The following is a 19,905-nucleotide window of genomic DNA, read 5'->3' on the forward strand; positions in this document are numbered from 1 at the left end:
ATTCTGCACCTACTGAGTCAGTAGTTCAATCTTTCTTTGGCACTGTCTAGATGGCCAGTGTATGGTTCATGAGCCAGGGAGCTAGGGGTAGGCTGGGACCCCCAGAATCACTATGGGCATCTCCATATCGCTAGTGGCAATCTGCCACATGGAAAAGAAGTGACCCTGCATGCAGTTTTCTGAAAACTTCTGTGTTCCTGAAGATGCAAGCATCATCCACTTTTCCCTATCCCTACACAATTGTCTGACAAGAGTCTCAGTGTGGATTTTCCAACCTCAAAATTATTTCCCACTGACTGGTAACAATCTGACTTTGCAAGCTTCCACAGCATGATCAGCACTCACTTTTCCACTGCCAAAATGGCTCCCATTATGCTGTTCATGCACTGCAATGAGGTTTTTTGCATCCAAAAGTGCTATAGACACCACTCTTCATCCCAAACCTGGATTACTATGTGACCCACCAATCAGTGCTTCTCTCAGGCCCTGAAGTGGTGCTCCACTGTCTGCAGCTGCTCTGTGAATATCACCAGCAACCTGGATCCACCCCCCCACACCTCCCATCCAACAAACTCTCCTCAAAGATATCCTCATCTTCCTCATTGTGATCCCAGTTGTTGCAGTATTTCTTGGAGATCTACCTCCTGTATTTACAATGCTCATAAGAACAATATTGAGCTCAGTGGACTCCATGCTTCTGTCAAATAATGAAAAGCACTGTGTGAGTGTGTTGGATGTTTTAAAAAGGCACAAAAATAGGGGACGTGGAAGGTATTCTGGTCTGGAGAACATTGCATGCTGGGAACTTGACCCTTACCTCCCAGAAATCCCTGCACTAATGATTACTATCCCACAAAACATTGCAAAAGTATCCCAAAAGGCAATGTGACAGATGGCAGCGCATGGCACACAAGGATACCTTCCCATGCTGCACATCACTCTACAGATACACACACTTTCCTGGCAAGTATGTGCATCGCTGATGCAAGCAGCCAAGTATGCCCATGCCCGAGCGATATACAAATTTAGGCAGCTGTATGCCCATGTAACTTGTGTTTGTAGTGTAGACATGGCCTAAGTATAGCAAAATGTTTACAACTCACAGCTCAGAATTAGGACTTTGTGGCAATATTTAACTGAACATTAGTATTTCTGTAAATAAAGGGGTGAATTGCCACTTATTTCAACATGTTAAAGTGTTATTACAGAATCTTTGGAAAAAAACAGGAAGCACAACTATTCTTCCAAAATGAAAAAGGGAATGATCTGAAAACTGGAAGAAAATATCTAAGATGTGGAATCCAGAGAGGATATGTCCGTTGGCAGAGTAAGTGATTTTTTTCAAACCAAGCACATGAAACACATGAAGGATCTGGGCAAGAAAAAACCCAAACCAAACACTTCCACCCACAAAAAACCCTCAGCAGTATTGTACAACTCTGATACAAACAAGTCTTCCACATATCTGATGGAAACAGAAGAGCTACACAATGTCAGACATTCTATTGTAAGCAATAAATAAGTGTTGTCCTGTGACCACTGGAAGTGGGTGAGAGCCCAACTGAGGAGAAAAGATGAAAACCAGGAAAAAAAAAAAAAAGTGTTATTTGACTGAAATTCCTGTTTATTATGTAATTGCATCAGTATTAAATTACAGGCCCCATATATTTCAGAGTAGCAGCCGTGTTAGTCTGTATTCGCAAAAAGAAAAGGAGTACTTGTGGCACCTTAGAGACTAACGAATTTATTTGAGCATAAGCTTTTGTGAGCTACAGCTCACTTCATCGGATGCATCCGATGAAGTGAGCTGTAGCTCACAAAAGCTTATGCTCAAATAAATTTGTTAGCCCCATATGGCAGCTTCACTTGCTATTTGCATGCAATTATCCCTTGAAGAAAGTACACAGTCTTTCCTCAGACACTGCCATTCAGTATCAAGAAAGTGAAACACTATTAGTATTATTTCTAGGATTAATAATACTTTTTAAAATTATTAAAGAGTTTAGGCCACAAAGGGCTAACATGGTCAGTTAAACAAAACCACAGAAGATTGCTGAGTATTTTTTACTTGAAACTCTCAATCTGAAATTTGCTACTGATTTTTTTTTTTTAAATAAAGATAGCACAATAGCTTTACCTTTTGTGTTCAAGAACTCCTAGTAGCTTTTATTTGGACTGCAATTATTTTAGAAGATTCAAAGTACACTCAATTGACATAGGCTGGAACAGGACCCAGGAGTCTCAACTCTGAGCCCCCGATCTGATTAACCGCTGCCTTCCACTTGTTATAAAAGAACCACTTATTTCTCCTTAAGTTTCCTATTCACTTCACACAAAGTAAACCATGATTCCAGATGCAATGCTTTTACAGTCTCAAGTCAGACTAGACAGAGGGTTACAAAAACTAAATGTTAAAAATATGAATTGCACATAAAAAAATCAGACATGCAGAATTTAAATACAGGCTTTACAAATTTATTGGGTTCACTATTTTTAGCTTTATTTCAATTCTATCTTACTTTTTCTCCATTAAATACACTTTTTACCCCTTTCCAGTGCTATCATTTGAATTTACGTTGTACTAATTCTGCAGTATAAATTGTAGCAAGAAGTGTGAGCGCCAAATTTTGGCAATACAAATCATGCACGACTCTTGCAGAAAAATCCCTTTAAATGGCCACAGTGGGGCAGACTGAATGCTGAATTAATTTTTCAAAACAGCAAAACACCACATTTTGAAATGCTGATTTGACTAATGGCCTGAATGATGGTATTATGGTTGTACTGAATCATAAAGCAATGAACTCTACTAGTACACATATATCAATGACTTGAAATGTACATGTAGGGTTTTTTTTAAATGCACTACACATTTATACTGTAACATTAGCCAAATATTGCAGCTTTAAGTAATTTTAACATTTCAGACTGCATGCTTAATCTATGGAACAGATTACAATAAAATTCTTATTTCAGGCAGAACCAATACGCCTACATCATTTCTGCAAACATAGCCCTTTATGCAAATCCCAGGCAAGTTGCTCACTTGTTAGTTCTGTAGCAAACTTTTTTGCTTTTCATTTAGAAATTCCAACCAATAGGGCAACATTTCTGCTTAACTTCCAATGGAACAGAAGCTATCTCCCCCCCCCCGCCCCCCGCATCATGCAGATTAGTTTTAAGGGCAGGTCATATGTCTAGTAAGACCTCTGAGTAAAATTATTCAGATTTCATAGCATTATTGGAATAGACCTTTTAGAGTCCTGTGGGATACAGAGATCATCTTCAACCCTGCCTTTGAGAGATATTTTAAACTCAGAATTAAGATAGCATGAAGCACCTGCATACCTCTTCCAACCTCCACTGCCTGACAGTCTGTAACACAGCATTGGTATCTGCTGTGGGGAAGCAAGTGGGGCTTCTCACCTGTAATGTGTAAAATTTGTTTAGAGAAGAGAGAAGGAGCTGCTCCTCCTAGAGATCTTTCCCTACCTATTTTATTCCTGTGGACTAGTTTACTGTTCATTAAGAGAGCCATGTGCAGTGCCAGAAACTGCACAGGCAAGTACCATGGCATCTTCTGCCAATGAATCACAGTCCTGACCCACAGCAACTTTAATTCAAGGTCCCATTCTCAACAGTCATAGAAAATTAGGTCAAATGGTGGATTTGTTTTATGATGTGGATAATCAACAACCAATAAATCAAATGGGATCAGTAAATTCACTCTCACTTGTGACCCTACTAGTATTTGAAAACAAGTTTAGAGAAAGATTAAAAGACAGGGGAGGGACAAAGGGAGTTGCCCATCATCTAAATACTAATGACTTCCCTCTCTTGGTTTTTACACTGTGTCCCCACCACAATGGTATTTAAGTATTTAAAATACTGCAGGTGGTCTACAAAAGGTGACTTTACTTTCTGCTTCTCTCCCCTGTACAGAGGAGGATTGATTAGAGCATTCCATTCCTTTTATTCTTCTGCCCAGGTCTTCTCTCCTGCATAATAAGAGTAGGCAGAAGCATACGCATGTCTCACTGATGTTCTGCAGCTACTGGAAGATCTTCAACATGTGACATGCCAGGCCCTCATGATAGGCACTGGGGACTGTCATTGAAAAATCAAACACTCTGTAGGGCAGGGTGTCTACTTTCCTAAAAAGAATGGTCACTAAACACATACAGTATTCAAAAAAAACCAAACACTAATGACATTGTCAGTTATTGCCATTTTAGAATTACCTCTTAGTTAAGGTTATGGTAAATTGATCAGAGTAACTAGAACTGAAGTAAAAAGAAAAGGAGTACTTGTGGCACCTTAGAGACTAACAAATTTATTAGAGCATAAGCTTTCGTGAGCTACAGCTCACTTCATCGGATGCATTTGGTGGAAAAAACAGAGAGATTTACATACACACACAGAGAACATGAAACAATGGGTTTATCATACACACTGTAAGGAGAGTGATCACTTAAGATAAGCCATCACCAGGAGGGGGGGGGGGAAAAGGAGGAAAACCTTTCATGGTGACAAGCAAGGTAGGCTAATTCCAGCAGTTAACAAGAATATCAGAGGAACAGTGGGGTGGGGGAGAGAAATACCATGGGGAAATAGTTTTACTTTGTGTAATGACTCATCCATTCCCAGTCTCTATTCAAGCCTAAGTTAATTGTATCCAGTTTGCAAATTAATTCCAATTCAGCAGTCTCTCGTTGGAGTCTGTTTTTGAAGCTTTTTTGTTGGATAGCCACTCTCAGGTCTGTGATCGAGTGACCAGAGAGATTGAAGTGTTCTCCAACTGGTTTTTGAATGTTATAAATTCTTGACGTCTGATTTGTGTCCATTCATTCTTTTACGTAGAGACTGTCCAGTTTGGCCAATGTACATGGCAGAGGGGCATTGCTGGCACATGATGGCATATATCACATTGGTAGATGCGCAGGTGAACGAGCCTCTGATAGTGTGGCTGATGTGATTAGGCCCTATGATGGTATCCCCTGAAGAGATATGTGGACAGAGTTGGCAACGGGCTTTGTTGCAAGGATAGGTTCCTGGGTTAGTGGTTCTGTTGTGTGGTTGCTGGTGAGTATTTGTTTCAGATTGGGGGGCTGTCTGTAAGCAAGGACTGGACTGTCTCCCAAGATCTGTGAGAGTGATGGGTCGTCCTTCAGGATAGGTTGTAGATCCTTGATGATGCGTTGGAGAGGTTTTAGTTGGGGGCTGAAGGTGATGGCTAGTGGCGTTCTGTTATTTTCTTTGTTGGGCCTGTCCTGTAGTAGGTGACTTCTGGGTACTCTTCTGACTCTGTCAATCTGTTTCTTCACTTCAGCAGGTGGGTATTGTAGTTGTAGGAATGCATGATAGAGATCTTGTAGGTGTTTGTCTCTGTCTGAGGGGTTGGAGCAAATGCGGTTATATCGTAGTGCTTGGCTGTAGACAATGGATCGAGTGGTATGATCTGGATGAAAGCTAGAGGCATGTAGGTAGGAATAGCGGTCAGTAGGTTTCCGGTATAGGGTGGTGTTCATGTGACCATCGCTTATTAGCACCGTAGTGTCCAGGAAGTGGATCTCTTGTGTGGACTGATCCAGGCTGAGGTTGATGGTGGGATGGAAATTGTTGAAATCATGGTGGAATTCCTCAAGAGCTTCTTTTCCATGGGTCCAGATGATGAAGATGTCATCAATGTAGCGCAAGTAGAGTAGGGGCATTAGGGGACAAGAGCTGAGGAAGCATTGTTCTAAGTCAGCCATAAAAATGTTGGCATACTGTGGGGCCATGCGGGTACCCATCGCAGTGCCGCTGATTTGAAGGTATACATTGTCACCAAATGTGAAATAGTTACCTATGGTTAATAGTTACCTTTGTTGCAAGGAACCTATCCTTGCAACAAAGCCCGTTGCCAACTCTGTCCACATATCTCTTCAGGGGATACCATCATGGGGCCTAATCACATCAGCCACGCTATCAGAGGCTCGTTCACCTGCGCATCTACCAATGTGATATATGCCATCATGTGCCAGCAATGCCCCTCTGCCATGTACATTGGCCAAACTGGACAGTCTCTACGTAAAAGAATGAATGGACACAAATCAGACGTCAAGAATTATAACATTCAAAAACCAGTCGGAGAACACTTCAATCTCTCCGGTCACACGATTACAGACCTGAGAGTGGCTATCCTTCAACAAAAAGGCTTCAAAAACAGACTCCAACGAGAGACTGCTGAATTGGAATTAATTTGCAAACTGGATACAATTAACTTAGGCTTGAATAGAGACTGGGAATGGATGAGTCATTACACAAAGTAAAACTATTTCCCCATGGTATTTCTCCCCCCCACCCCACTGTTCCTCTGATATTCTTGTTAACTGCTGGAATTAGCCTACCTTGCTTGTCACCATGAAAGGTTTTCCTCCCCCCGCCCCCCCCCCCCGCTGCTGGTGATGGCTTATCTTAAGTGATCACTCTCCTTACAGTGTGTATGATAAACCCATTGTTTCATGTTCTCTGTGTGTGTATGTAAATCTGTTTTTTCCACCAAATGCATCCGATGAAGTGAGCTGTAGCTCACGAAAGCTTATCCTCTCATAAATTTGTTAGTCTCTAAGGTGCCACAAGTACTCCTTTTCTTTTTGCGAATACAGACTAACACAGCTGCTACTCTGAAACCTAGAACTGAAGTACTTATTAATGACCTGTCTTTCACTAAAAGACATCACCGTAGATTTGAAGCAGCCTTTGAAACCATGGGGTTTGTTGCCTTCTGCAGAGTTTGGTTAGTGTAGAAGTAATTTTTGGCAAGAAAAGCAAAGGAACATGCTTTTGTAGTGGGATAAGACTTCAGTTCAAAAACTGTTTATATTTTGCATGAGGACTCTGATGGACATTTATATAAAATGAAAATTACCACATATCCTGTTGTCATGGTTACAGGGCAAACTGCACCTTAGACCTCTTTTAATCTCTCAAGCGCACCTCGGAGGTGACAGAACAGGCTTCCTGCACCTCACTCTGGGTGCAACCATGCTATGCAATGACTCTCAGACAACCTCCGGGCTGCAGCCCCCATTTCACAACCATGTTAACGCAACTGGGCCAGCTCTGTTTTGGCACCTCTTGTCACTATGGGTAGCTATGACCAGCAAGGTGGTTAATGGAACTCCAACACAGCTTATTCAAACAAAGCATTATTTATTTACTCACCCAATAGTACAAAGCATGCAGAGCAAGGGTAAAAAAAATAAACGTCTACATGCATATTTCCCTTCATATAACTGTTAATCTTTCCTGCATTTCACCTAGACCACTTACCTCCACTGCAGGAATTGTGTGCAATAGAAACCTCTCAGAGATAGCTCTATACAGTGGGATCTGTTTGACCCAGGTCACAGCAAAAAAGCTTTCCAGCAAGTGGGGGGGGAAGATATAAAAGAGTGACAGTGACAACATGAGGGGTCCTCACTCTCTCTACGACACCATACCTGAGGAACAAAGACTGAACTGTGAGAAGTTATGGTCCCAAGCTAAGATCTTTAGCCTGTGTAAGAAAACCTGAGAAAGCCAAGGCAACTTGTGCCTTAAGAATCTGCCAGCCTGTTTATCACTCAGGGTGAGAATCTGTTAATTTGTATCCTACCTATGTAGTGTGTTAAGCTCAGTCTGCAGTTTTTATTTACTAAGGTAAACTGCTTTGTTCTGTTTGCTATCCCTTTAGCCACTTAACATTCACCTTTTGTAGTTAATAAACATTTCTTGTTGATTATAAAACCCAGTTTATGTAATTTCTAACTGGGGGGCAAGACGTCATGCACATCTCTCCATGCTGAGAAAGAGGGTGGACTTTTATTAGCTTGAGCTGTGCAGATTTTTCTATACAGTGCAAGACCGTATTATTTTCGGTTTATCTCCCAAAAAGGGTATGTACATAAGTGCTAGGAGAGGCCTCTCATGCAGAGCTGACTTCAGTCTGTGACTGCAGCGGGGTGTGGTCCTGTGTGTGCGCGCGCTGCAAGAGGCCAGAGAGCCTAATTCAGCAAAGCAGGGAGAGGGAACCCTGGCTGGTTGACCAAGAGAGGCTCAGTGAAATCCCAGTACATCAGGTGGCACCCCAGAAGGGGGCAGTCCAACCCATCACAAATACCCCGTCCTAAAATGAGAAACTCAAGGCACACATCAACTTGAATATTTTTTTTAAACTGACTAATGTAAAAACAAATGCAGATTCTGATACATCACCTTCTATGAAGCTTTTTTTTTTTAAAAAGGTCTTTTTTTTTTTTTTAAAGTGTGTTTTTTCTGCTCCCCCGATAATTTTAACTGCCTTTCCAGCAGATGAGAAGCTGATTATACAAGCAAAACAGTAAAACTGACTAAATGTAAAAAGCTGGCAAATGCACAAAGTGAACTGAAAAAAAATAAGAATTTTTTCCCTGCTAACTTCTCAGCTGTAGTCCTCTTACACATTACTTATAATTTTACTGGGTACAACATGTGACTTTCAATCTGCTATGCCTCTAACACAGAATGGAGTCTGTGAGCCACATTCTGCCACCCTTATTCATAGAGTAGCATCCTGCTCCACAAATATTCTCAATAAAGGAAGGGTGGCAAAACACAGACCTGTAACATGAGTCTAAACACTGCAGTAGTCTTAACTTGCTAAACCTCTTGACTACAATCGGTATTGCCCAATAATAGTTTTTTTCAGTGGGGTTTGCTGCAATAGTTCACTTGTCACCAAGCAGTTCATTTTTTTTCCATAATGTACAGTAGCAGTGACAAATTTTTGCTACCTCTGGGGAACTGGAAAATCTACACTCCTCATGGTTCACACTGCACGGTAACAGTGTCATTGTCTGTTCTGTCTCTCTCTGCTACAGGCAGCCCATGCCTACCAAAATACCCAGCACAACACCTGACTTGATTCTTATATTGATTCCTCACTTTAAACTAGTGCATGGAATGCCTGTATTTCATGATAATGCTAATCTTCTAATGGAGCAATCTGCAGAGACATAGATTAACATTCCAACATAATCACAGTGACTTCAAAAAGCAGAGTGAATGTTAGGCAGATGACAACCCAGCAGCAAAAAATCTCATCAAAATGAGACTTTCAGTCAGCAGGCTCAGTTAGCTGACAGTGTTAGTGGATGTCAAGCAAATCACTATTTCAGACTGGGAAAAAAGAATCCTCAGTAAACCAGGTGGTTTTGGAATGGGGCTCCCAGACTAGGGAGAAAACCATGACAAAACAAACATTTAAAACATGCTAAAATATGCAAAATCTTACTAGTCAAAAGTATTTTGGATGATTAGCTTTTCAGGGCAAGGACAGTCTCACTATACATCTGTACAGCACCCAGAACAGTGTGGTGCTGATACTGATTGGAACCTTTGGGTGATACCAGAATACAAATAGGTAGGATACAGACTCTGAACACTAGGTACTGATTCTAGCAGTAGTAGCAAAAAAAGTTAGCAGGTTACAGCACAGTTAGGGATCAAATAAATCATATACATAATCAATATCCAGTGACCCTGGTCTGTATCCCATTATGTATCAGGTACAAACACAGAGCAAGGAAAGTTTCAGCCCAAATACCCTGCCTATAATAGAAGCACATAAAAGTCTATACAATTGTCTTAAAGTGTGAAAAACAGCACACTCATGTTCTTATAACATGGTTGGTCTAAATCTTACCATAAATTTTGAAAGAATTTTACCTTTAGGCTGCAAGTCAAACTCCGACAATCTGGCATTATGAAAAAATATGCCAAATATGCCATGCTTCTGGAACAAATTAAAATGTTCCAAGTGTCTGTGGCAAATGTTTTGAGAGGTGGTATTTTCTCAAACGGATCCTATTTGCTGGTGAGCTAAGTTTATTTAGTTTAAAATAAAAAATAAAATTAAAAAAAAACCACACAGGATTCTTGTATGCACCACTCAAATCCAACAATTGCCCTTCCTTCCTGCCCTTCCCCCCAAAACAGTGATTAGGAAGATCAGCCAAATAGAATGGGAAGAGGAACCCCATTCTCCTTAGGTCAGGAGGAAAACTAATTGGAGGGAGGTAGGACGGGTGGAAGACAGAGGGACAAGAGAAGGGCCATCTCTTCTGGTGAAAGAGCCATCTTATGTGGCAGGCACTATTCAATATGTGGTGCCTTTAAGTAGAAAGAGCAGCCACAAATGTTGCCTTTCAATTGTCAAAAGTAATATGTACCAAGGCGGCCCAGGTACACATACATTTCAATGCTTTTACAATACAATATAGTATACAATACCACAAAAACAAAATGAGAAGTTTGATGTTTTCACTGGAAATTATAAATCACATTTCATTTCCCAGCAAGTATGCTCTAAGGCACAAGCAACATCTCCTGCAGATAAATAAGTTTAAAGCCATGGTTATTTAAGATCAGCCCCAGTGATAGGCTGTCAGTCATCTTAACCTTTAACAAACTACCAACAGTGTTACTATAGTTTTTGGCTTTGGGTAATTAGATCCTTAGGAGCTCTCATGTCTATTACCTCCCACTAAAGTCACACAAAATATGAGCCCTGAGCCTTCTCTCAACAAAAAGGGAGCCACCATGTAAACTCATTTAAAACCAGTAAAAGGTGCTATCTTTGGTAGAGTTCAAGTATGAAGTCAACACTCTAAGGATGTGCATTCTACATTACGATTTATTGCTATTCGATTAATCTCGGTCATGAAATTAAAGCCCAAACAGATACCGCTCCAGGAACTGAAGCAGTCTGCCTATCTTAGGTCGGAGCTTTATTCTATTGATATACGTCTGCCTTAGAATAAAATTGTAATTAATGCTAATACTTTAATTACTGCCTATATATAAACAGAACATCATGCACTAATTTTTGGCTAAATACAAGGGAAAGCATAGACAGCAAGACAGACTGTGGAATAGTCCAAGGAAAGTAGTTGCACTTTTGTCATTTGGAACATTTAAAAGTAAACTAATAAGTCAACAATTCAAAGCCTGTGATGTCTGGTAGCAATTGACAACTGTCACCATAGAACAGTCAGATGTAAGCAGTGACCACTACCCAAAACGTCTCACACACAACTGGTACCAATTACTACCATTCTTGGAAGTCTCAAGGGAGAACTCATGGTCTACCTTTCCACTTCTCAAGTGGCCCCTCCAAAACAAGGTTTAGTCTCATCAATGGTGAGGAAACTTTCAACTAATACTGCTGTATCCATTCTGTAATTTAAGAACCTCAGTCTCCACTACCATTAATTTGAGAGGTTTTGTATTTACTAAAATGGCTTCAAGCTCTTAAAGAAATCCAGTTCTCCATCTGGTTAATTATAGTAATTTATATTAAATCAAATTAGACTTGGAAATCAGTTTTGTGTACTTGAAAATACTGTCCTAATTAGAGTATTTGTTTTATCTTTGACAAAGCATGATGAAACATGTAGTAATGCAGTGGCTGGTATTCCTTATATCTTTAACGATAAACTCTAATTCCAAATTGTTGTCCCTAATGCATTGGATTATTAGGGTCCTAATCCTTCAAAAGCTATACTTCTTAAAATTTTATCAACATTGTACAAACATGAATCCAATAGTGCATCAATTCTGCATCTGATTTGTTCTGAGCTAGATTCTTATAAGTTTCTTTAATAAAGAACATGAAAATCAGAATATATTTAACAGCACAGCATGTTCTTTCATTATCACATTTATTCTCCTGTGAATAAAAAGTATGCCCTCTTACAACACTTATCTGGACATATGAAGGCTTTTTATAAATAGCACCACATATATTCCGGGCAATAGCCGTGGTTAAATCAGAAGGCTAATTTTTCAAATGGAGGAAGTTTAATAGGCAGAGATGAATTTTTGTTTTCCTCAGTCAGCACTTTTAAATGTACCGAGTAAATCGATGTAGAATAGAAGAAAAAAGTGCAAGATGGACTTTTTTCAACCTTACCCCCATCAATCCACTAACTGAAATAGCTTTGCAACCACATGTTGGAACCGATACCACTAGACAGACTACATCTCTTGTGAACACTTTCCCACATAGGATTAGGTAAACTAAGACACTATTAATATAATTCAGCTTCTTGGCTGATCTAAACAGGATCAATCAGTTTACATGGCAGTGTGAAAACATCTTAAATATAGTCCCACAATGAGTTCACTAAAAACCCAGGTTTTGGGATAGGCTCTCAGCATCCAGAGTCTACTTGGACAGATCCATAGTTCCATTCACACAAATGAAACTGTCAATTTTTCTGTAATATAAAGAAGGCCAAAGAGTTACCCAACTTACTAAATAAAGATTTGCTGTAGAAGTCTAGAATGACATATGCTAGCAAGAGGCAGAACTAGAACAGCTGTTGCTGTCACGACCATTACTTCTTTGAGTATGGAACACAACATGACCAATATAATGCACTAAGTGTAGCTCTCCAGTTCTGATCAAATGCACATAAAATAAGTTACACACCATTTGAGAAAAAAAAAGATGTAATGTTGGAATCTTTTCAAGCTCCTTGCTCTATTGGTGAAGATGCTATTTTACATAGTAGCTCTAGTCTATGGCAAGAGAAAAACTTGCTTTAAAAGAGAATTCAGATGGTTTAACAAAACCTACAAGTAGACTGATAATAAATAAAGATCGGTTTGGGTAACTTACCCGCTCCGCTGCTGTGGACTCCTCACCAGATACACAAACAGAAGTCATCTCCAGCACAGACAGGTTAATAGGAGCATCAGTGGTGGAGGAAGACCTGGGCCGGCCTGAATACATATCTTGGGAAGATTTCCTGTTGATCTGTGGGCTTCCCTTTGGGGCATCCGACTTGCCTCGCCTGCTATGGAGGCTTGTCCCTCTCTTCATCTTAGGTGGCACTCTGATCTGCTGAAGCACTCGATTCAGAGCTGTGGGGTGGGTGGAGACACCATCAATTTCAGTACAGGTGCTTTGGCTTTCCAAATCCATTTCGGGCTCCATATCGGCCTGAGTTTGTTGCACATCATGTGGAGACACTGAAGACCTCCTGCGCTGGTGCTGGAAAAGTTGCTTCAAGCCTTGGCCAATCACATTAATGTTCTCCAAAGCATTATGAGTAATTTTGGACAACTTTTGCTCAGATTCATTTTGTTTTTTGGTATCTTGATCTTGGGATTTGCTTCCAGGATCAGGGTCGTCATAGATCTGTTCACTGCCAGAAGGCTCCATTAGATGACACCCAACACGTTTATTTGACAACTCAAACACAGATGTCCCCTGTCTTTATGTATTTTTTTTTAAATGCCAAGATTGTCAGCCAATTAGGTGTGCAATTGCTTCAAGAGCGACTACACATGCAGCTGTGCCACGGAGGTCTCATGCTTATCTAATGTTAAACAAAAGAGCCAATATTACACATCCATGCAGAAACTAGCAGATTAAAAAAATCAATACAGAAAACATGCTGTTAAAGTCTCTTTTGTTCAAGCATCCTTCAGCCATTATATTAGAAACATGTATGCGGTATGCAGAACAGAGAGGCTATGAAAGGACTGCTCATTCTTTATCAATGAGAAAATGTCCAGGACAGGAGGTGGAGCTGGGGAAAGTGAGAAAAAAGTTAAAAATGCTTCTCATGAAAAACAGGGTATGCATGCAATAGAGCCCAGAACAGTACCTGATAGAACTTGAGCCACGGAGATTCAATATTCATAGTTACGTAAGTTATGTCATAACAGATTAATCCCTACTGCAAGATTAATTGTCTTCCTTATCAACGATCTGATCTTCAAATGTAGTAGCTGTTCTAACACCGATCTTATTTTAGATATACTGGAAAAAAAGAGTAACGAGTCCACAGCTCATTACCAACCACAGCTGTTTATTTCCAATCAAATACACCGTGGAATAGCTCATTACTACTAGTCTCCATCAAGGCTACTGGTAACTGGATGCTAAAGCTTGCCTTCAAGTGGGGACAGGGAAGCTACTTAGGCGTAACTGGTATAATTTGGTCTATAAAAGTATCTGAGCAAACAAAAAATGCCTTTCTAAAAGCAGATTACTAAGTGACTAGACAGGCAGAGGCAGCAGCAGACATTTCTAGCTCAGCCATTTGAGAAGAGAAAGTGTTCAGCTTCTCCCAGAAAGTCTCAACCCTGCCTCCCACCTTGCTTCAGATGGGAGTTGCCCACACAACACTGACTGCAGTTGAGTGCTAAGATGGTAACACACTGCAGGAGGAATGCAGCAAGGGGATGAGGAAGGGAGCACAGAGGATCTTTTAATATTAAAAGCAGAATATTTAATGGGGGATGGAGTGAGTGTGGGAAGGTTCACATTATTGCCATAGTTAATGAGATCACATGCACAGAAATTGGAGGTTGTTTTCTTGTGGGAGAAGATTTTGATTGTGCTTCTATAAATATATACACCAAATCACAGAAGTCCGCTCTCAATCTTGGCAGGAGACAGCATGAAAAAACCATGATCTTATTAAAAATGCAACATATATTTAGGATTTATTAGAACATTCATTTTAATCTTAACATAGCTGGATTGAGAAGGGATTATGATCAAAGATCTCCCACAGTTTTGTGCACCTTAGACATAACACAATGGGTTAAACTGACATTCCAAGGAAAATTATAGCAGGCGGCACAGCAAGACCAACCAAATGAGCTGCATCAAACTCCTCCTCTTGGATGCCTTAGCAGATGGAGGCAAAATGAAGTACAATATTTAATAGGAAACAAATACTTTCTTGTGTTGTACTTTTCATCTGGAGATTTCAAAGCATATTGAAAGCATTAAGCCTCAAAAACTTTGGGGGTAAGTGTATAACCCCATTTTAGACTGAATGGCAGACTGAGGCACAGAAAGGTTAATGACTTGACCACATTCATACAGTAATTCAGTGGCAGAGCTAGTAATAAAGTCTAGGAGCTCCAACTCCCAGTGGCTTAGCTTTAGCTGCTTAACAAAACCATTCCCAAGTGACCTGTGTCTTTATGACTAAGGCTACGATTATGTCACAGAGATCGCAGAAGTCACGGAATCCATGACTTCCAGGGACCTCCATGACATTGGGGGCCCCCCATGGCTGACCAGCCGCCATGTAGTGTGAAAAACTGCTATCTGACTGAATTTGCTACATAGGGTGTACTGAGCATGCTCACATGAACTCAACATGCTCAGTAACCTCTGCTGAAGCCAGCAGCAGGCGACCCCTGCAGCAGCCGAGCATCCGTAAGGGGACCCTCCTGCAGCTGGCCCAGTCCAAATCTATGTCTCTATTTAGGCTGAATTTTGGAAGAAAAGACAAAACCAGAAAACATTTTCCATTTCATTCAACATGCAAAATGGTTCAGTGAACAAATCTCAGTAGTTAACAGAGAGCCCAAAAATGTGTGGCATACTAAACGTCTAAATTGACATATGATCCATACCTCCATATTTACTTTAAGAATTCCCAAAACATTCATTATTCAGGCAATCCTTGTTGAACAAAGATGGCCAACTTATTCGCTAAATAATATCTGTATCATCTGCCATAGCACATTTAATAGCTTACTGCTGGTAGCTTTGTTGATCAGTTAAAACACCTATAACTAGAGGTGCATGAATTATTTGGTGAAAATCACTTACCTGACTAATGTAGCTCTTTTTCTGTTTACAAACTAACCACAAATAGATGATTTTAACCTTTTTATATTTGAAAATAGTTTGACGTAGTTTGATGAATAAAGCTTGTTTGCACACAGTCTGTTTGCAAACTGGTCACTAAGTATTCTCTATGTGCATTTATGACTGGATTACTAAAATGCCTTGACTTGTTCCTGCTTCCTTAGTGGCAAACATAAGGAAGTCCCTTTTTCTGTTTTAAAGTTATCGGCCTAACTTTGTATTTTTGTTTAATAAATCTACTGTTGGGCAAAAAGTCCTTTTCAAAATGGTTAAGACATGCATTTGTTCTTACAACTATTTACTTGTGGCTAGCCTTCACTTTCCCAGAACAAATAAAAACTTGCTCTCCCAAACACACACAAATGAAAGACTGTGAATACCAGCACAGTTAATCACTGCATTTTATTTGACTGAACATTCAGAAGTGTTGTTTAGTGTGATCACCCATTTCTAGCCATAACACTTTAGATAACATCTATATTGTAGATCTTGTCTTAAGTACGTCAAATTTTTCACCTAACAACCTTCATATTGTCCTTTTGGGAGGAAATTAAATACAAACCCTCTCAAAAGTCTGCAAATCTGGTTAATTAATTAGAGAAGAAAGGTGGCAACATATCAAATTAATTTTGTAATAAATCCATATATGCTGTCAAAGACTTGACTGAGCACTTTACAACACCTTCCTTATTACATCTCAAAATGCATTCAAATATTCCTTCAATTGGACAGTTATTTCATAATAGCTTTGCAAAGTAAAGCTGCTCAAATTGAGCAGTTGGCAAAAATAGCTCAGAAGTGTAAAAAACACTTAATACTTGCCTCCATCACTTGTCCTTATGCATGGCTGACTGGTAGGAGCCCCTCCATTGAACAGAAGCTGCAAAAGAAATTGGACATGAGGTCTAGCTCTTAGAAGAGATAAATGTACATATGTGGAAAGAATGATATAAAATGAGCATGTTCTAAAACTAAATTTAAAAGATAGATTAAGTGCACCAGGAACAGGCTGAGCTTTCTAAAACTGTTTCAAAGTAGCCCAAGAGAGATAATTATAACTGAAGTTTAAACTAAGTCTTACAAGATTAATTGTGAAGTTCACGTGAAGGACTGTTCTCTATTTCTCAGAATTTATGGTCTTTGGTATGTGTACACAGCATAGCTGGATTTCAAGCTAGAGTCTGCAAGAACAGACTGGTCTGCAGCCATTTTTCTTTCCCTTTTTATTTTTAAAATGTTCTGGATACAAGTTAACCAGCTTTGCTCAGTGTTTATTTTGGGCTCCCCTGCCATTAAATGAGAACTGTAGGCACGTTTGAAATAAGACCATTTTTCAGCTCATTTATCAAGTAAGCTTGTGTGCCGGTCACTTTGGCTGAACTGATATTTTGTTAAGTCCAATGACAATGCTTTGCCCTGAATCACAACAGATATCTTCAAGTCCACTACAGAAACTGTGTTGCTCTCCCTCCACACCTTTTCCAGTGATGGAAGCACAAACTGACAAAAGACAAAAGCAGCAGCACTTTAACGTGGAGAGCGGAGTAGCTCCCAGCGCTGGTGCACGGTCTACACTGCCACTTTACAGCGCTTAAACTTGCAGCACTTGGGGGGGGGGTTGTTTTTCCACATCCTGAGTGAGAAAGTTGCAGCGCTGTAAAGTGGCAATGTAGCCAAAGCCTAAACTATGAAGCTTGAGCCCTCTTTACAAAGACTTGCTAATGGAGCCTTGAATGGCAGCCCTAAAATGGAATGGGTGCAAGATTTTGGGTCCAGACTTGGTGGAACTTGCTACATCTCAAGCAGCCAATACTGCCTTGTTTTCCTTTCAGAAAGAAAGGATAGTATATTTTCAAACATCTGAATAATTAAAAAGTATATTGATAATCTGTTTACCATTTTCAGGTGAAAGAAGAATGACAAACCTAATGTGAGGATGTATGTTTGCTACCAAAACAGCATTGAAAAGAGGACTGGGTGGCTCAGAGAACTGGTAGTGCTTTTCTGAGCAGATTTTCAAGAGAGCTCAGATTACATCTAGACCCCCTACATGAAGCATCCAGGTTTTCAAAAGTGATCAGCATACAGCAAGTCCTTTGAGAACAAGGGTGCAAGCATCCCTGTCAGGTGGAGAATGGATAATTCAGTCTATATGGCCCATTCAATCCTTGGCCTCTTTTCCAAGACTACCAAAGAGATTTATCATTGTGGAAATTTTTTGTGTATGGTTACGTGTCCATTAGGAACCTGACAAAAAATAAAATTAAAAAGAAATAAACTAACCTAACTAACCATCACTCGACAATTCATTTAGGTCACCAAAGAGCTTTAGGATTATTAAAAATATGTAGTAGCTACCCATCTGGGCTACATTTTAACTAGTTACCTAGAGATGAACAAGAGTGGCTGGATGCACTTTTGAAAATCTGGCCACTTTACTTTGGGGTCTAAATCAAACCGGAGGTCTTTTGAAAATCTGTCCCTTCATTCCTAGGTCACTAGTTCAAATCAAACCGTGATCAGTAACTAACAAAGACTGTTACTAATACTAAAACTCATTGGAGATGTATGTGAATTGAATGTGGTTCCCTCAGTCAGACTGCTAATGGGAAGGAAATTCATATGAAGGATCCCAACAAAAAGCCTCTTTTTGGCAGTCTTGGCAAAGAGGTCAAGGATTAAATGACCTTCAAAGTGAATTATTGTTTCACCTGTAGCCCTTCCAGGACAGTGTGGGGGAACTAGCACCACTGCTACCTATGCTATACCTATTCTGCAGCTAAAGACTTCAAAACTCAGTGCCCTCCACTATGCACTTTTCCATAAGCATTATAATTAGAGGGAAAAATTATGCAAGCTCTAGGAATACATTAGCACTAAGTGGAAGGCTACAAAGACAGAGCACTTGTAGTAAAATTGGGGGGTACTCCACTGATTTATCACACCTCAGATTCACATTGCTAATGGGGCAATTAAGAAAAGAATCACCAGGATCACTGAAGTAGGATGAGAGAAAGTGGGAAAAAAAACAAAAACAAAACAAACATTATGAGAATATGAACAATTCAAAAAGTAAAATGGTTCAGGGAAAACATCTTGACTTAAAAGGAATTACATTGGCATAAAACCAGTGTTACACAGTAGAGAATTAGGCCCCCAGTTTGAAGTAGTTCTAATATATATTCTTGCCATTGGATTTTTCAGTTACTAGTTGTCTTACAATTAATCATAGAATAGAATCATAGAATATCAGGGTTGGGAGGGACCTCAACAGGTCATCTAGTCCAACCCCCTGCTCAAAGCAGGACCAATCCCCAACTAAATCATCCCAGTTAGGGCTTTGTCAAGCCTGACCTTAAAAACCTCTAAGGAAGGAGATTCCACCAGCTCCCTAGGTAATCCATTCCAGTGCTTCACCACCCTCCTAGTGAAAAAGGTTTTCCTAATTTCTAACCTAAACCTTCCCCACTGAAACTTGAGACCATTACTCCTTGTTCTGTCATCTGGTACCACTGAGAACAGTCTAGATCCATCCTCCTTGGAAACCCCTTTCAGGTAGTTGAAAACAGCTATCAAATCCCCCCCTCATTCTTCTCTTCTGCAAACTAAATAATCCCAGTTCCCTCAGCCTCTCCTCATAATTCATGTGCTCCAGTCCCCTAATCATTTTTGTTGCCCTCCACTGCCCAAAACTGGACACAGGACTCCAGATGAGGTCTCACCCATGCCAAATAGAGGGGAATGATCACGTTCCTCGAACTGCTCGCAATGCCCCTACTTATACAGCCCAAAATGCCATTAGCCTTCTTGGCAACAAGGGCACACTGTTGACTCATATCCAGCTTCTCGTCCACTGTAACCCTGAGGTCCTTTTGTGCAGAAGTGCTGCCTAGCTGCTCGGACCCTAGTCTGTAGCAATGCAAGGGGTTCTTCCGTCCTAACTGCAGGACTCTGCACTTGTCCTTATTGAACATCAGATTTCTTTTTTCCCCAATCCTCTAATTTGTCTAGGTCCCTCTGCATCCTATCCCTACCCTCCAGCATATCTACTACTTCTCCCAGTTTAGTGTCATCTGCAAACTTGCTAAGGGTACAATCCACGCCATCCTCCAGATCATTAATGAAGATATTGAACAAAACCGGTCCCAAGTTTGACCCTTGGGGCACTCCGCTTGATACCGGCTGTCAACTAGACATGGAGCTATTGATCACTACCT

The 19,905-nt window shown here is 40.2% G+C and overlaps 1 protein-coding gene across 5 annotated transcripts in view; it reads right to left on the minus strand.

Annotated features, from left to right (window-relative positions):
• Positions 1-19,905, minus strand: part of TMCC1 (transmembrane and coiled-coil domain family 1) — a 215,327-nt gene that overhangs the window by 159,931 nt on the left and 35,491 nt on the right. For 3 of the 5 annotated variants that reach the window (XM_043519811.1, XM_043519812.1, XM_038410309.2), the window contains one exon: positions 16,511-16,568. In XM_043519811.1, coding sequence (XP_043375746.1) covers positions 16,511-16,516 — 6 coding nt within the window. In that variant the 5' untranslated portion in view covers positions 16,517-16,568. Of the gene's footprint in view, positions 1-12,685; positions 13,389-16,510; positions 16,569-19,905 lie in introns of those variants that run through there. The other 2 variants (XM_043519808.1, XM_043519813.1) reach the window with 2 other exon arrangements.

This window comes from Dermochelys coriacea, chromosome 7 (genome assembly GCF_009764565.3).
Source record: "Dermochelys coriacea isolate rDerCor1 chromosome 7, rDerCor1.pri.v4, whole genome shotgun sequence".
Classification (NCBI taxonomy): Eukaryota; Metazoa; Chordata; order Testudines; family Dermochelyidae; genus Dermochelys; species Dermochelys coriacea.